Source organism: Astatotilapia calliptera, chromosome 3, assembly GCF_964374335.1.
Source record: "Astatotilapia calliptera chromosome 3, fAstCal68.1, whole genome shotgun sequence".
NCBI lineage: Eukaryota > Metazoa > Chordata > Actinopteri > Cichliformes > Cichlidae > Astatotilapia > Astatotilapia calliptera.
Genome location: NC_137424.1, coordinates 13,919,522 through 13,940,117, shown reverse-complemented (window position 1 = coordinate 13,940,117; position 20,596 = coordinate 13,919,522). Strand labels below are relative to the sequence as shown.

The following is a 20,596-nucleotide window of genomic DNA, read 5'->3' as shown; positions in this document are numbered from 1 at the left end:
TATATCTTGATCTCCTAAGTAGCCTAGACGCGGATGCGTTCCTCATGGCCCTGAGGCGATTCATAGCCAGAAGAGGGACACCGGCAGAGTTATGGTCTGACTGTGGGACCAATTTCAAAGGGGGAGAACGAGAACTCAGAGAAGCCTTTGCCAACATGTCAGAGACATTGCAAGGGAGGCTCGCCCGTCAGAAGATCAGATTCCAGTTCAACCCCCCGGCAGCCCCACATTTCGGAGGTGTATGGGAGAGGGAAATCCGTTCAGTGAAGACAGCTCTGCGCACCTGTGTGGGTTCCCAACCTCTTCACGAGGAGGTACTCCGTACAGTTCTGCTAGAGGTTGAATTGATCCTTAACGCAAAGCCCTTAGGCTACGTTTCCACCGACGTAGCCGATGTGGACCCTGTGACACCCAATAGTCTCCTCATGGGGCGGCCTGATGGATCACTACCCCAGGTGGTCTACTCTGAGACAGAGAACCTCAGTCGGCGACGTTGGAGGCACTCACAGATTCTTGCTGATCAGTTCTGGGCAAAATTCATCAGGGAATACTTGCCTGGCTTACAGGCAAGGCAGAAGTGGCAGTCAACTCCTCCTGAACTTCTGGAAAAGGCAGTTATTATGGTTGCAGATCCACAGCTGCCTCGAGCCTTGTGGCCAATAGGCCATGTGATTAAGGTTCATCGTAGTGATGATGGACTTGTCCGATCTGCTGATGTGAACGTTAATGGACGTGTTTACACCAGACCAGTTGCTCGGTTGGTAGTTTTACCTGCCGTGCCATCGGAAGACAGCGATACTGAGAAGAATAGCAAGTCGCCTCCCACAACTGATTAGGGAGCCTTTTTTGGGGAGCAAATGTGTAACCACATTTGGGGGCGGCTGTATAAAAGGCTCTGGGATTTTATGTGTATGTAATCCTTTATATTTATCTTAGTGAAGCTGTTGCTGTATATATTTATATACTCATGGCAACTTGTTTGTTACTACAGACTGCTGGCAACACTGAGCATCTAGGTGGCAATAAAACAGCTGGCGGTGACAATCCAGCAAAGTGGAAGCCTGTTGTCCTCCTTCCTGTATCCTGACCGATACACCATCTTGTTAGCTGCTGAACCTAAAAGAACTAGCCCTCACCAAGTACTCCTCAACAACATGTTTGTGTCTGCAGAGGTCAGAGGTCACTGTCTCTAGTGTCAAGCTATCTGTCTATGAGGAGTGACCGGTCCAAACATCTCCCTCCATACTTCAGTAATGAAACTGGACCAAAGAGGTAAGAGAACTGTGATGAGCTCCGTTACGTTTGTGTTTTCCTGGTTAAATATGATGTGAAAAATCCTAAATAGAAAACATAAAAAAAAATGTTAGAGTTGGTAATTTGCTGTTTGAGGAGAGTGATGCTCATATCTGTGGGGAAAGTGTGAACTGAGTGGGTTCATATTTGTCTTTAAAGAACAGAGCTGCTCTGATTCTCATGTCTTTGTGTCTGATCTGTTAAACAGTCTGAGAGGTCACAAAGAGACCCAGGGTAACGTCTAAGCAGTTCAAGCCTGGATCATACTGGGTGGTGTTAAGGAGACCTCCGTCAGGATAACACTCTACAACAGGGGTGTTCATGGCAGTGTACACTCCAAAAACACTCCCTAGAGCTCAATTTGTGAAACATGGTGGTAGAGCTTCAGCCTGTTTTGCTGTTTCTGGGTCAGAAAGGGTCACCATCATTAATGGAGCAATGAATTCTCAGTTATACCAGCAATTTAGAAAAGTTGTACAGTATACTGACAAATTTCATTTAAAAAAATTACTCAAAGATGTGGGAGGAAAAAAAGCTTTGACAAGAATCGAAATAATTTCTGAAACAATATTTAGAAGTCTTTAGTTCTAATCTAAGAGTTGTCGTTTCATCAGCAGAGACCACAGCTCTGATGTGATTTTAATGAAGCATCTCCCTGAGTATGAACTTATGAAATATTATGAAATATTTAAGCTCTATGTAGACGTCATTGAGCCTTCATCTCACAGCCAGCTGCACACAGAAAAGTGTTATTTGTTTAAGTCAGAGGAAAGGTTGTTGTTCAGTGTCCCCTTTACTGGGATTAGTATTGAAATGATGTTTTACTCATGAGTTTTAGATTATGGAATTAAATTGAGTGGTGTCCCAGAAACGATGTGGGCTTCATAGATAATTGGCAAATCTTCTGGAGGAAACCTGGTCTTGTTAGGAGAGACGGCATCCATCCCACTTTGGATGGAGCAGCTCTCATTTCTAGAAATATGGATAAATTTATTTAAACCCCCCAAAATATGACTATCCAGAGTTGGGACCAGGAAGCAGAGTTGCAGTCTTACACGCCTCTCTGCAGCTTCTCTCCTCCTGCTACCCCCCAAAAACCCATCTCCATAGAGACTGTGTCAGCTTCCAAACAGACAAAAACCAGCAACAAACAACTTAAACATAAACAATCACAAAGAAAGAACAATACAGTATCCACATCTGAACCAAAGAGTAAAACAGTGAAATGTGGATTATTAAATATTAGGTCTCTCTCCTGTTATCATCTATCGTCCACCTGGGCCTTACACAGAGTTTCTGTCTGATTTCTCAGACTTTATATCTAATTTAGTTCTGAGCTCAGATAAAATAATTATTGTGGGTGATTTTAACATCCATGTAGATGCTAAAAATGACAGCCTCAACATGGCATTTAATCTGTTATTAGACTCAATTGGTTTCTCTCAAAATGTAAAAGAACCCACCCACCACTTTAATCACACTCGAGATCTTGTTTTAACATATGGCATAGAAACTGAACATTTAACAGTGTTTTTTGAAAACCCTCTCCTGTCTGATCATTTCCTGATAACATTTACATTTACAATTATTGATTACACAGCAGTGGAGAGTAGACTTTATCAAAGTAGATGTCTTTCTGAAAGTGCTGTAACTAAGTTTAAGAATATAATCCACCCACTGTTATCATCTTCAATGCCCTGTACCAACACAGAGCAGAGCAGCTATCTGAACGCTACCCCAACAGAGGTCGATTATCTTGTTAATAATTTCACCTCCTCACTACGTACGACTCTGGATACTGTAGCTCCTGTGAAAACTAAGGTCTCTAATCAGAAGTACCTGACTCCGTGGTATAATTCTCAAACACGTAGCCTAAAGCAGATGACTCGTAATCTGGAGAGGAAATGGCGTGTCACAAATTTAGAGGATCAACATTTAGCCTGGAGAAATAGTTTGTTGCTTTATAAGAAAGCCCTCCGCAAAGCCAGAACATCTTACTATTCATCACTGATTGAAGAAAATAAGAACAACCCCAGGTTTCTCTTCAGCACTGTAGCCAGGCTGACAAACAGTCAGAGCTCTGTTACGATCCAATGTTGTCAGTGTTTTGTGTTAGGCGTAACTGTTATGTGTTTCCTGTTTTACTTTGAAGTTCTGTCTTATCTCAGTGTGTTCAGTTTACGCTTCCTTGTCTCGTCAGTTCTGATTTGCCCCAGCTGTGTTTCCCTCCTGTTGTCCATTCCCTGATTGCTCCCTCTATGTATTTAAGCCCTGTGTTTCAGTTTGTCATGGGTTGTGATCATTGTGGTGTTGGTATCGTAGTTTTGTAAATAGCTGTAAATAGATTTGTAATTTGTTCACCTTGTGTATATATTATTCACTGCAGCAGCCTAGTAGGCGTGAGAAGCCATTTTTGTTGATTGCGTTTTCTCCTGTTTTTGTTTAGGAAGTTAGGTAAGTGAATTGTCTTTTGTTTGGTTTTTTCATTTTGGGTAGGAAAGCGTAGGGACCATTAGGGAGTTTTATTTGTTATTTTTGGCACTGTTCACTGCTGAAGCAAATAAATGGCTGCTTAGCATTTTAAAAGATACTATTGTTTGGGTTCTTGTTTTGGGTGGAGTGTGGTGGGCCAATGTTTTGTTGCGTTCAGGACACGCCTAGACCTAGAACGTAACAGCTCTGTTGAGCCAACCATCCCTTTAACATTATCTAATAATGACTTCATGAACTTCTTCACAAATAAAATTTTTATCATTAGAGAAAAAATTACCAGTAATCATCCCACAGATGTAATATTATCTACAGCTACTCTTAGTACCATTGATGTTAAGTTAGATTCTTTTTCTCCAATTGATCTTTCTGAGTTAACTTCAATAATTACTTCCTCCAAGCCATCAACGTGTCTTTTAGACCCCATTCCTACAAAACTGCTCAAAGAAGTCCTGCCATTAATTAATTCTTCGATCTTAAATATGATCAACCTATCTCTAATGATCGGCTATGTACCACAGGCCTTCAAGCTGGCTGTAGTTAAACCTTTATTCATAAAGCCAGATTAATTTCCAGATTATTTTATTCTATTTAACTTAATGTATATAAGTCGCTCATTTATTGCACATTATGTCTTTTTATATATCTACTTACGTACATACTGTACTTTTCTCTATTTTGCACAGACGAGGAGCGTATCAGGTCACATTTGTGACGTACATAGTTATACAAGTATAACACGCAGTGAAGCGTGTTATACTTGTATAACTATGTACGTCACAAAAGAATCTTGAATCTCTTCACACACTGAGGTCAATTATGGAGTTCCACAGGGTTCAGTGCTAGGACCAATTCTGTTTACATTATACATGCTTCCCTTAGGCAGTATCATTAGAAGACATAGCATACATTTTCACTGCTATGCAGATGACACCCAGCTCTATCTGTCCATGAAGCCAGATAACACACACCAATTAGTTAAACTGCAGGAATGTCTTAAAGACATAAAGACCTGGATGGCCGCTAACTTTCTGCTTCTTAATTCAGATAAAACTGAGGTTATTGTACTCGGCCCTGAAAATCTTAGAAATATGGTGTCTAACCAGACTCTTACTCTGGATGGCATTACCTTGGCCTCCAGTAATGCTGTGAGGAACCTTGGAGTCATTTTTGACCAGGATATATCCTTCAACGCACATATTAAACAAATATGTAAGACTGCTTTCTTCCATTTGTGCAACATCTCTAAAATTAGAAATATCCTGTCTCAGAGTGACGCTGAAAAACTAGTTCATGCATTTATTACTTCCAGGCTGGACTACTGTAATTCATTATTATCAGGATGTCCAAAAAACTCACTGAAAAGCCTTCAGCTGATCCAAAATGCTGCAGCAAGAGTCCTGACAGGGACTAGAAAGAGAGAGCAGATTTCTCCTGTTTTGGCTTCCCTTCATTGGCTTCCTGTTAAATCCAGAATTGAATTCAAAATCCTGCTCCTCACATACAAGGTCTTAAATAATCAGGCCCCATCTTATCTTAATGACCTTTTAGTACCATATCACCCTATTAGAGCACTTCGCTCTCGCTCTGCAGGCCTACTTGTTGTTCCTAGAGTATTTAAAAGTAGAATGGGAGGCAGAGCCTTCAGTTTTCAGGCCCCTCTTCTGTGGAACCAGCTTCCAGTTTGGATTCAGGAGACAGACACTATCTCTACTTTCAAGATTAGGCTTAAAACTTTCCTTTTTGCTAAAGCATATAGTTAGGGCTGGACCAGGTGACCCTGAGTCCTGCCTTAGTTATGCTGCAATAGACGTAGGCTGCCGGGGATTCCCATGATGCACTGTGTTTTTCCTTTCCAGTCACCTTTCTCACTAACTATGTATTAATAGACCTCTCTGCATTGAATCATATCTGTTATTAACCTCTGTCTCTCTTCCACAGCATGTCTTTATCCGGTTTTCCTTTTCTCACCCCAACCAATCACAGCAGATGGCTCCGCCCCTCCCTGAGCCTGGTTCTGCCGGAGGTTTCTTCCTGTTAAAAGGGAGTTTTTACTTCCCACTGTCGCCAAAGTGCTTGCTCATAGGGGGTCATATGATTGTTGGGTTTTTGAGGCAACTGTTGTGATATATTGACTCTTGTGGGGCGACTGTGGCACAGGGGTTGGGAAGCGTATCTGTAACCAGAAGGTCGCCGGTTCGATCCCCGGGCTCTCTGTCCTAGTTGTTGTGTCCTTGGGCAAGGCACTTTACCCTACCGCCTACTGGTGTTGCCCAGAGGGGCCGATGGCGCGATATGGCAGCCTCGCTTCTGTCAGTCTGCCCCAGGGCAGCTGTGGCTACAACCGTAGCTTGCCTCCACCAGTGTGTGAATGTGAGAGTGAATGAATAGTAGCATTGTAAAGCGCTTTGGGTGCCTTGTAAAGTGCTTTGGGTGCCTTGAAAAGCGCTATATAAATCCAATCCATTATTATTATTATTATTATTATAAATAAAACTGAATTAAACTGAAATGACCTTGTAGTACCTTCCATGTTTATGTAGGCAGTACAGATAGGATAAAGATAATGAGAATAGAAGAACACACACACAGAAATGAATAAATATCTAAATGGGTACTACTGGAGTCAGTGTGGATATAGAGGCTAGTCACCAGGAGAACCAGGGACGGGAGAGAAGGTGATTTGTTAGCGTTCATTTTGATTGTCTCCTACCTCTCCTCCTTCTTTGTAGATTTGACGTTAGAACCAGTGTGCAGTGCAGGTTGTGCAAAGTGTGTATTCATCTTTTAAATTTGGATATTTTTAGCAACAGTCAGTAGAATAGAATAGAATTCAACTTGTCATTGCACATGTCACAAGTACAAGGCAACAAGGCTTTAGCCATAATATAGATATATTACAAAATATATATATTAGCAACAATATAGATTACAGAAATAGGTCTGCTAGGTAGGAGGGTATAAAATATGGGTCTATTATGGGTATGTTACACAGTATGAAGGTATGTCATGAATATGCTATAACTAAGTATGTATAGGCTGTAGTGGGTGTACAAGCTATGAACAGGATAAAAATATGAAAACTATACAGAAATATGAAATAGGAACTATGTAAGTTATAAAAAGTTGTAAACAGTTCTGGAATTATAATTATCGTATTGTACAGAATGATTGTCTACACAGCATTCGGTAAATAATGTTAGTGATAAAGAAATGTGTTCGCAGAAAGAGGAAGAGGAGTGGTGTTTGTGAGGAGGAGCAGCTGTCCTGCTGTGCTTTGTGTCAGGGCGTCCTGAAGGATCTAGTCTCTACCAGCTGTGGACACTGGTTCTGGAGACAGTGCATCTCCTCATACTGGGACCAGTCTGCTTCATCAGGAGACTCGTCCTGTCCCCAGTGTGGAGAAAGATCCAGAAGCAGAGCTGGACTGCAGACAGCCAGTCAGAGCAGCTGTGTACAAAGTAAGACTGAACATCTGTCTGCTGATGGACTCATTTCTGAAAACTGGACTTCTTGTGTTGTTCAGACATTGAAGAGTTTTCTTTCGCTTTAGTCTCATTGTTTGTCTTTCTTTCAGCAGATGTTGGTCTGCAGGAGGTTTTAGATGAACATAAGATCAGTCTGAGGAGGAGATGTGAACGTGTGACTGAAGGAAGTGATGAAACAGGAAGTAGAACCCTCCTCAACAGGATCTACACTGAGCTCTACATCACAGAGGGACAGAGTGAAGAGGTTCATACCCAACATGAGGTGAGGCAGCTGGAGACAGCTTCCAAGATGGATGCCCTCCATGACGCTCCAATCAGGTGCCAGGACATCTTTAAAGCCTTACCTGACCAACAGAGACCCATCAGAGTGGTTCTGACCAACGGCGTGGCTGGTGTTGGAAAAACCTTCTCAGTGCAGAAGTTCACTCTGGACTGGGCAGAGGGCTTGGAGAACCAACATGTCAGTGTGGTGGTTCTGCTTTCATTCAGGGAGCTGAACCTGATCAGAGATGAGCAGTACAGTCTTCTGGAGCTGCTCCATGTTTTCCATCCAACATTACAGAAGGTCACAGCAGAGAAGCTGGCTGTCTCTCAGCTTTTGTTCATCTTTGACGGCCTGGATGAAAGCAGACTTTCATTGGATTTCACCAACAGGAAGCTGCTGTCTGATGTCACACAGAAGTCATCAGTCAGCCAGCTGCTGACAAACCTCATCCAGGGGAATCTGCTTCCCTCGGCTCTCGTCTGGATAACTTCCCGACCCGCAGCAGCCAATCAGATCCCTCCTACATGTGTTGACAGGCTAACAGAAGTACGAGGCTTCACTGACGCCCAGAAGGAGGAGTACTTCAGGAGGAGATTCAGTGATGAAGAGCTGTCCAGCAGAATCATCTCCCACATGAAGACATCTAGGAGCCTCCACATCATGTGTAGTATCCCAGTCTTCTGCTGGATCACTGCTACAGTTCTGGAGCACATGTTGACTACAGAGCAGAGAGGAGAGCTGCCCAAGACCCTGACTGACATGTACTCACACTTCCTGCTGGTTCAGACAAAGAGGAAGAAGAACAAGTACCATGAGGGACATGAGACGAGTCCACAGGAGCTGACTGAGGCTGACAGGGAAGTTCTTCTGAAGCTGGGGAGGCTGGCGTTTGAACATCTGGAGAAAGGAAACATCATGTTCTACCAAGAAGACCTGGAGCAGTGTGGTCTGGATGTGACAGAGGCCTCGGTGTACTCAGGAGTTTGTACAGAGATCTTCAAAAGAGAGTGTGTGATCTTCCAGAAACCAGTCTACTGCTTTGTTCATCTGAGCATCCAGGAGTTTCTGGCTGCAGTCTACATGTTCCGCTGCTTCACCAACAGGAAGACTCATGTGGTGGAGGACTTCCTGGGGAACGATTATAATGAGTCATCTCTGAATGTTTTCCTGAGCAGAGTCATGCAGAAATCCCTCCAGAGTAAAAATGGCCACCTGGACCTGTTTGTTCGCTTCCTTCATGGCCTCTGTCTGGAGTCCAATCAGAGACTCTTAGTAGGTCTGCTGGGTCAGACAGAGATCAGTCCAGGAACCATCGAGAGAGTCATCAACAACCTGAAGAAGATGAACAGTGATAAAATCTCTCCTGACAGAAGCATCAACATCTTCCACTGTCTGATGGAGATGAACGACCTCTCAGTACATCAGGAGATCCAAGAGTTCCTGAAGTCAGAGAACAGATCAGAGAAGAAACTCTCTGAGATCCAGTGCTCAGCTCTGGCCTTCATGCTGCAGATGTCAGAGGAGGTTCTGGATGAGTTGGACCTGAAGAAGTACAACACGTCATGGCAGGGACGACTGAGACTGATTCCAGCTGTGAGGAACTGCAGAAAGGCTCGGTGAGTCCAGATGTGATTATTAACCCTTTAAAGCCGGTCGGAGCGGGCACACTCCGTTTTGCGTAACTATTTTTAAATCCTGGTAGCACTGCAACCAACGTAAGCTAGCGCAATAATTCTTTTTGCATATGAAACCGGAGGAGTTGTACTTACATCTTATGCCATCAGCTTGTCCTAGGTCACGGTTTCCTTCCACATATGGCTTTGCAAAAATTGCATAAAAAGCACTTGCAGCAACAAAAACACAATATTCCAGAAACATACTTTGCCGATCCGATCAGCTGTTTGTAACACTTCCTACGTCCATCAGTGCAAACTATCGCATGTCTGCCATGACCTGTGCGAAACCGGAAGTGACGTCATTTTGCGGAAATGTAGGTTTTTTGGTTTTTTTTTTTATCATCAGGGCCTTATGAGCCTATACTGGTGTTTTTAAAAGTTACGTTTGACTTTATGACTTTGTGTCGTTTCTGGGATGCTTAGGACTCATATTGCACTGCTGGAAATAGTTTATTTTGATGCATATGCTGTTTTTTTGCAAATTTACATTATAATATTTTCATTTTTCCTGCAGTATATGAAAATTGGTGTATTTTAAAAATAAAACTATGAAGACACTCAAAATAAATTTCCTGTGGTGCGAAACTATTGTTTTTGTATTTACAGTTTTGAGGGATAAGCCTCTTAAATTTCCCTAACTAGAAATATATGTTAAAAAAACAAAAACTATTTTTAATTTTTTTGTAGTTTTTTGCACTTTTTTGCAATTTATGTAATTACTATGCACTTAATGCATACATATTATTAAAACTTGGGCTATAATGGTTGTATTGATGTATATCAACTTGAAATGCTCCCAAAAATGGCACTACAATATATAAAAATATAATATAAGCTCTGGCGGACTTGGTTCTATGGTAGGTCTTAAAGGGTTAACATCATTAATTACTGTTCTTCAGATATACACAGTACTAAATGACTCTCATTAGTTTGAGTTTCTCGGATAAAATTATATTTTGTGTTGATCAGGAAATGTGTGTGTGCACTGAGCATGATCCTGCATTGGTACGCTGTGTTGTAGACTCAAATCTACATGTAGTACCTCTGTTGTTTCATTAGGGGGCAGTGTTTTAAATCTTATGCTGCTGTTGTTGGTCATTCAGGTGCTACTGTAGAAGACAGAAATACGAATCTATGAAAAGCTTCTTTGTAGTGAAGTGAACTCTAATGTTAAAAACTGTGACAAATATCCAGAGCAGTCACCGTCTGAGCTTCTCCTCTGACTACAGACAGAACTACAGACACAGAGTTTAGTGGCATAAACATGATGAGTGAGCATGAAGGTGCTGAGGAAGACTTTGGATTTGGAATCATAAAGATCATAAAAATCATAAGACAAACTGATCCATGTCAGGTTATAACAATATTCAAAGTGAATACAGGCTGCTGCTGGACACAGACAGGTAACATCATTTTGACTTGCTGTCACCTGGATCTGGACTCATAAACACTGAAGCCCTGAACAGGAATACAAATCATTTTCTGCCAACTAGCGACACACCAGCAGATAATGGCTCAGAAAGCTCAAATGAGCCAATCATTTCTGTGTTTAGTTCCCCTGAAATCAGATCTGATATCAGCAGCTCTGAGTTCATTCATCATTATTGTCCAGTGATGAGATTTCTGCTCCGTTTGGTAACAGTCAGCAGGTTTTTCCTGCGTGTGGACGTGAACAGTCATACCTGACAGCAGGTAGCAAACAGAGATCATCTTTCCAGCTGGAACTCTTCACTGAGCTGGACTTATTCAAAATGTTCTGGAGTCAGATTCAAAACAGGAAACAGTCCAAATGTGTGTCTTCACTCTGACTCTGGATCAGATCTCAGTGACAGACTGTGGACATTATGGAAGCCTAAATGTGACACCATCTTCCTCCTTCATCTGGAGATTAAAGCAAAACTAATATTGGCATTAAAAGTCTGCAGGTCTGAGAGAGACTGAATTATTATGTCATGTCAAACACAGTAAGAGGAGCTGAAGCACAGATGTGAAGAGCAGATTCATCAGATTATGACCTCACTCTGTTTTGTCTTCATATACCTTCAGTCTGTGTTTATAATGCAGATTTTCTGCTTTTATAATAACACATTTTATATTTTCTATAATCACAGACTGACTCAGTGTGGACTCTCAGAGACTCACTGTGAAGTTGTGGCCTCAGCTCTGAAGTCCAACCCCTCCCATCTGACAGAGCTGGACATGAGTGGAAACAAGCTGCAGGATTCAGCAGTGAAGCTTCTGTGTGCTGGACTGGAGAGTCCAAACTGTCGACTGGAGACTCTGAGGTGAGTTTACTGATTGCGGCTGTTGTTGTTTTTCTATATTTCAGGTCTTTGATTGACGTTTGAAACTTTATTTAGTTCCTAAATGTTCAGGATGTGTCTGAAGACAAATGTGAAGAAGTTTGAGTGCTTTCAGAAATGTTGTGTTTTTTCCAAATGACTGAACAACCGTTTTTCCCTTTGGCTCCAAATAGAAGTGACAGAATTGAGCAGGGTTCATTTAAAGGCTGACAGAAGTGGAGTGGTGACGGGGAGATGTTTGACGGGACAGTGTTTTCAGCCTCCACAGCTTCATGTTGTGCTCCATCAGTGTGGCCTCCCTCTCCTCTTCTTCTCCTCTTCCTTTCATTTGTAAAGCCACTTCTGCTGCTTTCATTCATTTGGAAGTCCTGTAGCTGAGTTTGGGAGAGACTAACAGCCTTGGCAGCAGAGGGGAGAAAGGCTGTAACACCACCACTTTACTCTCTTCTACCTGTCACATCATTTTATCAGGGGAAAAAAAAAAAAAAAAAAAAAATATATATATATATATATATATATATATATATATATATATATATATATATATATAAAAACACCCAGCACGCCCCTGCGGGCGGTTTATCCTTCAAGCTCGGGTCCTCTACCAGAGGCCTGGGAGCTTGAGGGTCCTGCGCAGTATCTTAGCTGTTCCCAGGACTGCGCTCTTCTGGACAGAGATCTCCGATGTTTTTCCCGGGATCTGCTGGAGCCACTCGCCTAGCTTGGGAGTCACCGCACCTAGTGCTCCGATTACCACGGGGACCACCGTTACCTTCACCCTCCACATCCTCTCGAGCTCTTCTCTGAGCCCTTGGAGATATATATATATATATATATATATATATATATATATATATATATATATATATATATATATATATATATATATATATATACAATGTGTGTATATATATGTGTGTGTGTATATATATATATATATACATTGTGTGTATATATATGTGTGTGTGTATATATATATATATATACATGTGTGTGTATATATATGTGTGTGTATATATATATATATATACATGTGTGTGTATATATATGTGTGTGTATATATATATATATATACATGTGTGTATATATATGTGTGTGTATATATATACATATATATGCATGCGCTCATGTTTTTATTAATATCTTTAAAATGATAGCGGCACAAACAAATTTTTGCAGCACAAACGTAGCACAAACGTTTGATACCACTTTTGTTGAATTTGAAGAAGGAGGGGGGGGGCAACTTCACTCACATCTTTGATCCTATAGTTTGAACTAAAACTTAACAAATTTAAGAAGCACAATGACAACATTCAACAATTTGACTCAACAATTTGAATCCCATTTGAATTTCCAATAAAGGATCCACAGAGTTTGGTGAAAATAATGAAATTAGATGTTTGTGTGAAAGTGCTGGAAACAAATGAGTGTGTGATGTTCTTTCAGTGTTGCACTTTGGAGACGCTCCCTGAGCACTGGTCTCACAGCCAGCTGCACATAGAGACCAGTGTTGTTAGTCCAGGTCAGAAGATGACTTGTTGGAATGAAAATGAGCTTGTAGTTTGTCTGCTTTAATAATGTGACTGGAAAAAGGTGTAGGACTTTAAATATGTCCATTTCTTTCACACTTCACCTTTAAAAGTGAAGCCTTCAAGGTGGTCCCTTGAAGGAAAGACATGACTTTTTCACTTTAATGTGAAACATTCAGAGCTTTTTCTCTTGTTTGTTTGAAGCTGCTTCCTTTTGGCTTCAGCTGTTTGGAGTTTCCATTTTCTAAACTTCTACATTCTGAACCTTCTTCAGCTCTGAACAGATGATGAAACACTGAATGATTTCAAGCTCACACTTTGTCTAATAAACTTACATCTTTCATTCTTTATACAGCTTGAAGGACTGTGGTTTGTCAAAGATCAGCTGTGCTTATCTGGCAGCAGCACTGAAGTCCAACCCATCGTATCCCAGAGTACTGGACCTGAGTGGAGACTACAACAACCTGCATGATTCCGGAGTGAAGCAGCTGTGTGGTTTTCTGGAGAATCCACGATGTCGATTCGAAACTCTGAGGTCAGTCATCATGTTTTAGTTGTGCTGACACTGTGGATCGGTAGGCCCACAGACCCCTATACAGGAAGTCTTGTTCTACTCTTTGTAGAACATCTGATCCCTGATCAGGGATCAGTAGATAATGCAGAGTTCTGAGCTGACGTGTGTGAGGGGACTCGGGCAGCCTGACAGACTTAATGTCCATGTCTTCCCTGCTTATCCTGATACCAATTAACATGAGTGTCCTTGCAGGTCAGATCTTATCAGTCACACCTGTTAGTGCAGCTCTCCTCTAGATTGTAAGCTTAAACTTAAACTTGTTAAGCTAAGATGGTTTTAGAAGCCTGCAGTGCAGACTTCAATTGAAGATATGACTTGGAAAGGCCAAAGTAACCTATTAGAGGTGTTTGCACTAACAAAGATTAATACTCAGATTTAAACCTTTGTTTCACAAAGGGTTAGAAAGTGAATGTACACAGTGAGGTTGGTGGTGAGATGGGCACTTCCAGCACTGTAGATATGCAGTTTTGCTAGTGTTTTTGAGTTTGCACGTGTTTTGGAGTTTGCACGTGCTTTGTCTCTAGGGGCCACCGCACCTAAGGACCCCAAAGCGCTTTACACATCCAGTCATCTACCCATCTACCCAGTAGGCAACGGGTGAAGTGCCTTGCCCAAGGACACAAGGACCGAGACTGTCCTACCCGGGGCTCCAACTGGCAATTTTCCGATTACAAGGCGACCTCCCAACTCTTGAGCCATGATTGCCCCACAGGCTATTAGCTGTTCTAAGTTAGGCCTGTCTCTAACATCATTATTTTCTTACTTTATTCTGATTTCATTTTCATTTCATTTTAGCCAAACTTAAACATCTTTAAATGTACTGGTTCTGTCATCATTAATTAAAAGTCAGTACATTCACCTATGAATCATAATTCTGTGTTTAACATATTATCACAGATGGACTCCACAGGAGATCTCCTTTATGAAGAAACTGTTTGTCCAACAGTGGGGAAACATTTCACAGAATATCTCAGAGAATATCTGTGAAGCAGAAGCTAAACATAATAATAGAAGAAAAGCAAAATAATGATCCAAATCCTGCTGAGCCATCGTTTAAACATCACTATCAGACAGTAAAGGCTTCCAAAGACTGCTCACCTCTCACACTTAGTTAATGATTCTGGTGCTGTCCACAGATCAGCTGACCTGGTGAGTCTCCATGATCAGATTTGTTTTTTGGAGATAAAGACTGAGCCCTTTAGAGCTTCAGTTCTCCAGAGCAGCAGGATGTCTGAGGTCTGCAGAAACACAAAAACGTAGCAGCTAAAAATAGTTGTTCAAAGAAAATGAGGTGGGAGCTGCTGATTCCTGAGGTACACGTTGTAGCGGTTTATGGAGCATGCACAGCGGTGTCCACACTGAGCTTTGTTGTGAGCGTGTGGACTCGTCTGCAGAACATTTCCAGTACAATAACCAGCTGTACATGCACCCCAAGCAGCAGCTCAAAGCTCACCTCAAAGACATTTAATAGGAAGGACGACTCAGATATCACGGGTCCAGCTGTGACCGTGTCCACAGCAGAGTGTGACCGAGGCTTAATGCTAACACACATGAAGCTAATACCACCACGAGCAGCTGCTCAGTGGATTTGGAGGAGAAATGTCTCCAGCTTCTCACAGGCAGTATGCAGAATGTGGATCTCCGCAAAGACTGTGGAGACCTCGTCCCAGACTCTAAATCCACACTTGTCTGCACAAAACGTCTCACATGTTCCCATCACAAGTGTCTTCTAAGTGAAGCTACCAGGTTCAGGTCCAGCTCTGTTTATCTGGGGCTGCAGCAGATGAGTGATCCATCCTTACTAAGCAACACAGACACCAGATATGCCAACACAGCACCATACAACACAAGAAAGACATCCAAAGAATTCTCTCTGCATTTCTGTGGCTGATGCTGCTTGAAGGAAGCTGTTTGAAACGTTGTTGTTCTGCACTTTGGGACCAGAAGAGGAAACTGAAACTCTGTGCAGAGGGTTCAATAGAAGCAGCCATGCGCTGTAAGTGTCTGCTGTACAGGGATGCTTGTTCAGCTGTGGCTCAGCACAGTTTCACAGTGTGGCTCAATAAAAGCAGCAGGAAATACAAGCATTATCCTTTCGGCAGTGTGGAAATAAGAAATTTTCATGTAATGTGACAGACACTGGAGCTCTTTCACTCACAGCTTTACAGTTTCAGCTTCAAATTTCAGTTTTTTTGTGCAGCTCTAGTGTCACAGTCCCACTGTGGCCTCCTGAACTGGGAGTTTGTTTTGTTTTGGACTCTGAGGATTCCTGTTCAGTTTTTTTTTTTTTTTTTTTTTTCACACAGCAAAACTTGACAACTTTTCATCTTTTTATGATAAATGTACGAACAGATGATGAAACACTGAATGATTTCAAGCTCACACTTTGTCTAATAAACTTACATCTTTCATTCTTTATACAGATTGGAGAGCTGTGGTTTGTCAGAGATCAGCTGTGATTATCTGGCAGCAGCACTGAAGTCCAACCCCTCCCATCTGAGACAGCTGGACCTGAGTTACAACTACAAGCTGCAGGATTCAGGAGTGAAGCATCTGTGTGGTTTCCTGGAGAGTCCAGGATGTGGACTTAAAACTCTGAGGTCAGTCTTCATGTTTTAGTTGTGTTGAGATGAATATGATGTGAAAGTTGTGCTGACACTAAACTGCAGACATAAGGCTGATATTAAACTGATCCACACTGAGGATCTTCATGGTGAAGTCTGTTTTCTTCTCTGGTTTAGTCCATTGACTGTAGCAGAACAAAGGTCGTGTCCAAATTCATGGGCTGCATCCTCCTGAGGACCCGGCCTTCGCGGTCTACGTGGGCCAGGTCCTCAGAAGGTCAGGTAGGCCAGAAGTAAACTGCTGTGAAATGGGACGGTCTAGCCTGCTGATTAGTGTCACCGCTGTCCCGGTGGAGTTTAATAAACTCTGCCGTCTGCTCCTTGCTATCTAAAATATAACAGGACACTGGCGTAAATTCTCAACCATCTCACACTTCTGTTTAATCAGTTTCCTGTTTTGACGTTTATTCAGCTGTGTAAAAACCACCCGATGGATTAATAAAGTTTTATTCAATCTAATCTAATAACTTTAATCTCAGCCAAACCGATTTACTTACAAATAAAACACAGAAAAAAGCCAAACAATAAAATTTTTAGGTTATCTAAGTGACTTACATATTACGTTTAACCTGAGTAGCGAAAGTCCGCAATGATCTGAAAACAATGTGCCGTTCTTGGCAGTTCTAGTGACCCTCGAGCTCCCGGCTTGCTATCAAGCGGGTGGGTAACAGATGTCTCCGATAACGTCGAAGCACTATTGCAAATATGCGATATCTTGATAAACCGAGCAGATATTTGAAGTTTACACACCCACATTCTTGTCTGACAATATGTTTAAAGTTTATTTTGTGACCCAGAAAGAGTAATAAGAGTAATTTTAAAATGTAGTAGCGGCCGCCATTATTGGAAACTGGAATTGGCTGAGCCGCGCTATGAATTCTGGGATATGGTGGGCCACGAATGACACGCCCGACCCATCCTTCAAATTCGGGGAAATGAAGGACTCATTTGTTGGCTGCATTCGGATTTCTATCAGTTTTCTGTGGAATGAAGCTAACAGCAGGATAATCAGATGCTGACCGATAGGCAAGGCAAGTTTATTTATATAGCACAATTCAACAACAAGGTGATTCATAGTACTTTATAGAGACATTCAAAAACAAAAACAAATAAAAAGCATGATTTAAAATTGATTAAAAAAACAGTAGATAAAATCAGTAGTTAAAATGTAAGTTTTGAAATTTAAGCTTAAAAGTGTGGATTTGGTGCTTTATTCAAATGCAGCTGAGAACAGGTGAGTCTTCAACCTGGATTTAAATAAACTGAGTGTTTCAGCTGATCTGAGGCTTTCTGGGAGTTTGTTCCACATATATGGAGTATAAAAGCTGAATGCAGCTTCTCTGTGTCTGGTTCTGACTCTGGGAACTGATTAAAAAACCGGATCCAGATGATCTGAGGGATCTGGAAGGTTCATAGTGGGTCAGGAGGTCTGTTAAATCCTCCCAATTCTTTCGATCTTTTGGCTGAAGGAAGGACAGTACTCGGTGTATAAATGCTCAATCAACAATCCTTTATTCCATACAATTCAACACTTAGAGAGCAAATACCATCCGGATGGGGAGACATGCATAAAGAGGGTCACAGCAAATCTCAAACTGGTGGAGGGTTACTCAAGCTCTTATAGCCTCTAGTGGCCCCCACCTTGTCATAATACTCACACGGCGCCCAAGTTATGACCTCTGCTCCCCGTTTATCTGCTTCCAACAAGGGGGTGAAGCTCCTATGGAATGTGCTTTGTGCTCTCTTCTTAACTCAGCAGTATGAAATGTCATGAGACAGTGTTACGGCCCTAGCAGGGCCGCCTCCTGAAGTTGTCTGTGTGGGCGTGTCCGACCATCTCTCCTGCCTTAGTTGCCACCTTTCTTTTGTGCAGCTGACTCTTGTCAGTAATTAAAAGTATTTAAGCCCAGGGAAAGGTGAGCTCTGGGCCAGAGTGCCATTAGTGTGGTTGCAGCTAGTGAGCTGTGTGGTTGCAGCTAGTGAGCAATGCTTGAGTTGTTTGTTTTCCTTAAATAGTGATAGCGGCTTGTCAGTCTCTTTTAGTTGAGCTACTTTAATAAAACTATTTAATTTAACCCTTTTTCCTCCTTGACTCTTTTTCCTGACCCGGACACTTTTTGTTACTTCCCCCTCACCGCCTAGACCCCTCAGGGGAACGTAACAAGTGGGGGCTCGTTCGGGATTGCTGAAGAGGGAGTTTCGAGTTTAAATTGGTTTTTGATTATCTTGCTTTTTTTCATCTTTAGAGATTCAACTTCCCAGTTAAGTTAGGTGAGTGTCCAGCTGAGCTTATTAAGTTCTTCCTTCGGGCACTCTTTTGTTATTTTGCCTTTTTTATTTTCGGAGTAATCCTGGGCGGGGATTAGTTCCCTGTTGGGGGTAGGCAATTCAGGGATCCGGTCGCTGAAGTTCTGCCTTTCAAGTTGCCTCGAGCCCGGCACGCTCCAGAAGATGGGTAGGTAAATTTTGTTGTGCTTAGGAACTGGGTAAGTTGTGTATGTTTAATGTGTATACTGCAAGAGGTAAGTCAGTCAGTAAAAGTTGTGTATTTTTCCATTAATCGGTTAATTATTGGGTAGTCTGAGTGAGTTGGCAGAGAGGTGTGGTTGTGTCTTAATTAGGGTGTGTTTTCTAACCCTTCTCTGGCCCCAAAATGGATGATGCAGCTATCGGTGCACAGGTGTCTAGAAGCTCGTTTGTGGGCAATAACATCCACCTGGTTCCCGTTTTCTGTGAATCCAGTGTCGAGAGCTTCTTCAGTGTGTTTGAAAGCATAGCAACTGCATTACAGTGGCCTGAAGACGTGTGTGTGTGTGTGTGTGTGTGGGGGGGGGGGGGGGGGGTGATGTTGCTGTGTAAATTCACGGGTATGGCTCAGGAAGTTTGTTCTGGTCTGTCTAGGGATGACTGCCTAGCTTATGAAAAGATTAAAAGTGCTATCCTCCATGCCTATGAACTTGTACCTGAGGCCTATAGGCAGAATTTTCAAGGTTTAGAGTTGGCACAGGGTCAGTCCTACCTTGACTTTGCTAGGGAGAAGGCAAAGCTCTTTGATAGGTGGTTTTCTGCAAGCCAGGTTAACGATGTGGGGTCCATACGTGAGCTTATGCTGGTGGAGGACTTTAAAAACTCTGTTCCTGAGTCTATTGCTTGTTATTTAAGTGAGCAAAGGGTTTCCACATTACAGCAGGCTGCCACACTGGCTGGTGAGTTTACCCTAAGTCATAAAATAAATGCTGTAGAATGTGATACCCCTCTGTGCCATAGTACATCTTGGAGAAGTAAGAGTGGGCCAGCTGACAAGGCTGAAAAAGTTGTGGTTTCAAGACCCAAAACGAAGCTTTGTTTCTTCTGCCACAAACCTGGACACCTCGTTGCTAACTGTTTGAAGTTGAAACTCAAAAAGAGAGCCCACTCAAAGCAAAAAGGGTCTGCTTTGAGAAAAGTCAGTCGTGGTTCTCAAACCGACAAGGTTGCCAGGCCTACTAAAAGGCTAAACTTGGATCACAATTGCTCAGTAGCGCCCTGTAATCGGTGTAAGAGGTCAACTAGCCCAGAGCTGCTGCTGCTGGTTGACAATGTCCCGGTTTCTCAAAATGACCTGCAGGTGGACAGATCATGTATAACACCACCACTCAGACCTGCACCCCTGACTAACCAACATGCCTGTACCCGTGACCTGAGCAATCGTCTGAAAACTGTTGCAGTAAGGTCTTCTGACTGCCTGCTGTGTTCTCCACATGTGATGGCTCAAAAAAGCCCTGGCTATCACATGGGACATTGTTTTGAGGGTCAGCGGCCACCCTCGGTCAGTATTTTGAACCCTTTGAGATGGGGTTGGCAACTTCCGCAGACAATGCCTAACCGTGGCTATGGGGTTTGGTAGGTGGAAAGCCTGCAATTTGGTGATGCAACGGTTACGGACTTGATTAGTTGCTTTGGTTATCATAATCATGTGACAAACCACGGGTTTGTATTTATGGGAGGGGGTGTTACGGCCCTAACAGGGCCGCCTCCTGAAGTTGTCTGTGTGGGCATGTCCGACCATCTCTCCTGCCTTAGTTGCCACCTTTCTTTTGTGCAGCTGACTCTTGTCAGTAATTAAAAGTATTTAAGCCCAGGGAAAGGTGAGCTCTGGGCCAGAGTGCCATTAGTGTGGTTGCAGCTAGTGAGCTGTGTGGTGATAGCGGCTTTAATAAAACTATTTAATTTAACCCTTTTGCCTCCTTGACTCTTTTTCCTGACCCGGACACTTTTTGTTACTTCCCCCTCACCGCCTAGACCCCTCAGGGGAACGTAACAGACAGTGTAACTCATTCACAGTAAATCAACAGTATAGGATAATACAAACCTA

The 20,596-nt window shown here is 42.4% G+C and overlaps 1 protein-coding gene across 1 annotated transcript in view; it reads left to right on the top strand.

Annotated features, from left to right (window-relative positions):
* The first annotated feature begins 6,393 nt into the window (after window positions 1-6,393).
* The window catches only part of LOC145422912 (NACHT, LRR and PYD domains-containing protein 12-like), a 39,800-nt gene continuing 25,597 nt past the window's right edge, over window positions 6,394-20,596 (top strand). Inside the window, exons 1-6 of the mRNA XM_080294895.1 lie at window positions 6,394-6,461; window positions 7,009-7,244; window positions 7,361-9,152; window positions 11,324-11,497; window positions 13,400-13,579; window positions 16,042-16,218. Coding sequence (XP_080151021.1) covers window positions 6,394-6,461; window positions 7,009-7,244; window positions 7,361-9,152; window positions 11,324-11,497; window positions 13,400-13,579; window positions 16,042-16,218 — 2,627 coding nt within the window. The remainder of the gene's footprint in view (window positions 6,462-7,008; window positions 7,245-7,360; window positions 9,153-11,323; window positions 11,498-13,399; window positions 13,580-16,041; window positions 16,219-20,596) is intronic.